General features: G+C 39.4%; 1 protein-coding gene and 1 long non-coding RNA gene across 2 annotated transcripts; both read left to right on the top strand.

Moving 5' to 3' along the window:
* The first annotated feature begins 29 nt into the window (after nt 1-29).
* LOC108676012 lies at nt 30-3,434 on the top strand. The gene is made up of 3 exons (XR_001931157.2): nt 30-79; nt 747-856; nt 3,417-3,434. It is a non-coding gene; the product is annotated as an uncharacterized LOC108676012 (long non-coding RNA).
* Nucleotides 3,435-3,492: 58 nt separating this feature from the next.
* LOC125178785 lies at nt 3,493-5,644 on the top strand. The gene is made up of 3 exons (XM_047883367.1): nt 3,493-3,545; nt 5,002-5,558; nt 5,591-5,644. The coding sequence occupies exons 2-3, from the start codon at nt 5,223-5,225 to the stop codon at nt 5,642-5,644; spliced, it is 390 nt and encodes a 129-aa protein (XP_047739323.1). The 5' UTR covers nt 3,493-3,545; nt 5,002-5,222.
* The last annotated feature ends 24 nt before the right edge of the window (nt 5,645-5,668 follow it).

Below are 5,668 nucleotides of genomic sequence, written 5' to 3'. Positions count from 1 at the left end.
TCTTTGGGTCAGTATTTGGATACAATTATTGCTCTCCGCCCTACAAATGCCTGGACACTTGGAAGCAGTTCAAGTGCGAGTAAGAAGCATCTTTGTCTCAGTATTTGGATACAACTATTGTCTAAATTATAACTTTTGGTGGAAATAACTTTCACCTATGGCACAATATAATGATACGAACTAGCCTTTAAAAGATGAAACACATTATTAATGTGACTTCTCATTGCATTCATAACTTCACTGCTATGTGCGCTGTGCAATGAATAATTTTGGTATCTGGATTGAAGTGGACTACTCTGTGATTCTGAGCAAAAGTTTATGAATCAGTCCCAGCCTCATCTCTGATTGTATACATAAATTCCTTACGCTAGGTTGAAGAAGGATTAAAATAAAAGGAAACTATTCGGCTCCGGAGCTTTGTTTAGCTAAAACAAATCCTTGACACGCAGCCCGACACAACGCTGTGTCCTAACACACAAACCACTGTTGTGCCATAACAGAACAAACACAAAAATCTCAGAGCACGCAGGGTCGAGTCCCGTAAAAACAAACACCCACCCACCTGTCGTTCTATACAAAATACCGCTGGAGTTTACCACACAAAACTTCAGAGCAGCATGCCTTCCGTTATCAATTATTCGTAAAAACCTCTGAAATATAGCTTGCATGCGCCAATAGGGCTGGAAGAAATGCCACTCTCTTCGGTTTGTGGTCTAAAAAGCGTTTTTTCGCCCTCTGGTCCGCAGCTGCGGCGAGGGCTTCCAGCTTAGTCCCGACGGCTCCTCCTGTCTGGATGTGGACGAGTGTCGCTACGAGCCTTGCCTCAACTTCGCCTCGTGCTCAAACTCGGTGCCAGGTAATGAAACTTTATCCGAAAGATTTTTTCAACTGATCAGGTTAAGATTGAATACTTAATTATCTTGTTTCAATTGTTGATTCCCTGCATTGGTGCTTCAACAATGAAAATGTATTATTATATGTCTTTCCCGAGCTATCTCGAATAAAAAATTTTGTAAGAATGCCAAGTTGCTAAAGGATCGATATATATCAGTTCCACTATGAAATTGAATATTACTTTAAAACACCCCCAATTTACATGATGAAATGGAACTTATTGAGTTTAAATATATGATTCTTGACGTATAATAATTTTTTGCATAGGCATGGGATATCCTGAACCATCACAGTAGATTGAAAGTCAAACACACTTGTATTTCTTCATTATAAATCAATCTTTGGTGTCCATTAAACTTTACCATTACCATTAAACCATCCATTACCTCATTACCATTAATGAGGTAATTACGTCCATTACCTCATTAAACATTAATGAGGTAATCAACCGTATCTGTCATTATATGAGGGACGGTTAGAACATTAACTCTAATCACCTAACTATTCATAAGCAATGAATGGATTCACGGTAAATTTCAGAAAATGGCAAGGTCATCATGAGAAAATTATTATAAATTTCTATTTACCATGATAAAATCACGTAATTTAGCGGGAAATCGTACTATGTTCTGTAATCATGCATTATTATCGTCATTTATTAGTCACATGTTGACGTTGTCTTTACAAACACAATCTCTGGGAACAAAATCGTTCAGTAGCACCAACCATGAAGACGACAAAAATCGATCTTGTTAGGAATAAGCACCCCGGTATATCCTTGTCAATAAAACGCACCCCCAGTATAAACCTTGGGAGAATAACTTTGTAAATCCTCTCTATCCCTTTTTAAGTTACTTTCCTCAAGAATTCATGTGGCAAGATCGCTTCTCAAAAAATGCTTTTGAAGCTTCATGAGATCATATTGCGGCTCAGAACTTTGACTAAGATAAACGTTTAGCTTTTCATTTGGTATTTAATGTTTTGCTATGTATTTTTCTACATTGAATTATAATTTTTAAAAATGTTTAAATAGACCTAATTTGTTTGTATTTTTCAGTCAATTAACCTTATTAAGAATACGCAATCGAGTAACGACTGGGGTGCTTATTTTAACATAATCCCAAAAATAATTTTCAAAAATTTGTTATAATTTATGTTTTGCTAGGTGAAATGTAATGGTTTAGTGGTTAACGATAGGGAAAAATTCCTAAAGACCGATCGTGTGGCTTCGTTAGAATGCCAGAAAAAAAACGTTTTTAAACGGTTTCATCAATATAAGTGCAACTCAACAAATGGTCTGTGAATACCATTTCAAGGAAAACATTGTGAGTTTTGCATGTCAGTATTAAAATTTAGGAGCAACCACTTCCTAAGATAAGTCATAATTTTCCCGGCGTGCTGATGAAAATACCGTAAGCGGAGGCAATCCCTCCAGGCGCGGCATCCAAACTGCATGTAGCCGCCAAACTAGACTATCTTATGACAGGTTGAAGGGATATGAGCTTTCATCTGTTAAATTGCGCGGGTATATCTTACCATCAGAACTAAAATGGAAACATTAATTAATTCTATAGTACATCTTTCCAAACGACACTCCGTCTTGCAAGCACCAAACGTGCCTATATGAGTATATTCATGAAAAGATAGACTTCAATATGGAACCACGGCACAAATTCATGAATTGTTAACCCTAAGAGAAACTATTTCCTTTGAGATATTGTACCCTGTTTCTCCAGAAGTTTCACTGTAAATTGAAGGAGTTAAAAAACGGACCTCCAGCTGAATACCTTCATGCAATAGCGTCCTTGTAAATTCTAATCAGCCATGATAAGCTGGCTGAGGGTGATCCACAAAAGAATAATCATACCTGGAGCCTTTTAACCGACTTTTCTATAAAGAGTGTTGCATGACTACCTTGTGCATGTGCGCCCCCAGTAGTGGAGTTTTCTTCAATTATGTATCATAATACAGTATCAACTCTACTACTGAGGACGAAAATGACGTAATAATGAAGTTTTAAAACTTTACATTTTGCATATAAGGTATAATATTAGGTAAACCTATCATATGTGTTGGACGATGAACGTTACTGTTAGGTTTATGGAAATCGTCTTCTTTGGTTTAATTTGTTCATATTTATTCCTCGTTGATACAAATGATCTGTTTTTCCTTCTCAAGAAGCTGTGTTAAGTGCACGTCTTCATGTGCATGGAAATGGTTCCGCTGATTAATGAATGCAATATACAATTCAGTTTCAGGAAAAAAATCTTCTTAATCAATTTTGCTCATTTTTATCGTCTTCTCTAGATGTTCCTACAAGTTTAACTCCCCAGTTTGATTTCATATCGAATTTTAGGAAAACAAGTATGTCATATACTCATATCATATAATTTAATGCATCAGACTAATCAATGCGCAACATTAACTGACAAAAGTCATTCATTACATCCTAAGTAATAGAGTTAATACTGTCGACGTCAATTCCATTCTTCAACACCAACACTTGCCGCCCCGTATCACAGGCTACCACTGCTCCTGCTCTAGCGGCTACGCAGGCCACAACTGTGAGCAGCAGGCCGGACCTCTGGCCTACCCCCTCGGCGGCCTGCCTGTCCTGCTGGCCTTCACCTTCTCCCTCGCTACTGTCTTGGGTCAGCCTTAATATGATTTATGAAACTTTGTATATATGTTAAAATCGTGCAATGTATATGTTTAAATTTGTAAAATAATAATTTTCAGTGAAATCATTTATCGTGGCGGAAAATCATTTACCGGCACAAAAATATACTCTTCATTCATTGCACAAAGAGTAGGGTAACACAGGTTAGGGATGGTGTGTGTAAAAACAAAACGTTGACCGTAGCAGTGTAACTTCTATGGTTAAGGGGGGCGTCTACCCTCCAGAAAAACTTCCACATTTACTAACGGTACTAACGGATCTTTCTGAAACTTCACACATATGTAAACCGAAATACAAGCAGATTTTGTTCGTATAATTTTTCGGAAAAATTAATAGAAAACGTGAAATTCATAGAAAACGGACAAAAAAGGGGGTACTTTAAAAATCTATGTCCTCCTAGTTTTCAAGCTACAGCATTGAAAGATATACCATTCGATTTGTAAAGACCAAACCAATCACTTAACGAAGCCCGATTTTTTATTTTTGCCTTAGTTTTCTTACACGCATTTTCCCGTTTTCTTCTCATTTTCTTCAGATTTTCCCCCTCCCCCCCCATTTAAATCCAAACTATGCACAAATCTAAAAAAGGGCTTAGTTTCTCGATAGGTATGGTCTGTTACGAATCGAATGGTATATGTCCCATCGCTGTAGCTTCAAAACTCTAGGATGAGATAGGTTTGCCGTGACAATAAGTGCGAATGTTCAGGAGAGCGCGACAAAGTCCCGCGCGCATCGCAATAGGCACTCAATGTAGCAAGGATACAAAACTAAACGCTACTGGAGCTTGATTCCAGTCAAGGATGGTGGGAGCGACTGCATGCACACCACCCCGTACGACGCCAGGCGGGTAACTAAGGTGCACCTCAAGCAGACACTCTATTTAAAGTGCTCGCAGCAAATTTCCTCCCATTCTATTTGTTAAAGAACTCCCCCACCCCCTCCATTTCATGATCTGTCGTGAACGCATAAATCAACGTTCAGAGATGGTAATGGTACCGTTGGATGGGGCAGAATATCAGCTTTAAGATGATACTAAAAACCGGAAAAGCCAAATCCGAAAACTTTAGGGTAAAACTTTAATCCAGATCAGCAGGCCTACTTGCATTGCAGGAAAACGAACTTGCTTCCCTCGGAGAAATTCATAGAATTAATGCAATTCCTATAGCGCTTCCTAAATTTCTTTTCCTCGCGAGATACGAGGTTCAAGAGTTATTTTAAAGCTATCGTCAGTTAACACACCCGTTAATTTGTGTACTTATTAACACACTTACACATACACCCTACAAATATCATGAAATAATTGAATCAACAATGCAGTAGTTCAGGCATGTTTCTTCTTTAGTTATTCATTTGCTCAACGACTAACAATTATTTCGTTTCTGTGGCTTATCGTTAATTTTTTAAGGTAGAATTGGCTGTTTCTACAGGTTTGCTGGCGATTGCAGTGTCAACTTATTTTCTAAGGCGCCGGAAACTCGAACTCAAGACAACGTCAGTCGACGGAACAGCAAGTAAACAAAAACAACAGCAAGTCATAACCGCAACAATCATAGACTCCTCCAACCACTCCCAAGTGCCTTCTAAAGAATCTAAGAAAAGTGCTTCCATAGAAGAGCCATCTAGCGATAAGCAACTTTCTAATGAATCGATGAAAAACATGACATTATTTTCAAAATATTCTTCGAAAAATGCAGCGCTTTCCGAAGGACTGCAAAGGAAGAGTTCATCATCCAAAGAATCCTTCTCTTGTGAAGGAATAAATTCAGTAGCCGGCCACGCCATCGAGGTGCGCTACACGGCCAGCGCCGCCACACACACGACTCTCGCGCCCAGCGTCTGCGAGCTGCACGCGCTCCAGCACGACGCCGTGCCTTGCTTAGGGCGCTCCAACCCCGACGCCGTGCCTTGCTTAGGGCGCTCCAACCCCGACGCCGTGCCTTGCTTATGGCGCTCCAACCCCGACGCCGTGCCTTGCTTAGGGCCTGTCTCTTATACACATCTAGATGTGTATAAGAGACAGGTTGTACCCTGCATGACGGCATGTGGCACGACATTGCTGCTAAGAGGTAACTTGCTGAGCATTAGTTGTACCCT

This window comes from Hyalella azteca, unplaced genomic scaffold (genome assembly GCF_000764305.2).
Source record: "Hyalella azteca isolate HAZT.00-mixed unplaced genomic scaffold, Hazt_2.0.2 contig12731, whole genome shotgun sequence".
Lineage (NCBI taxonomy): Eukaryota > Metazoa > Arthropoda > Malacostraca > Amphipoda > Hyalellidae > Hyalella > Hyalella azteca.
This window is presented reverse-complemented; position numbering and strand designations above follow the sequence as displayed.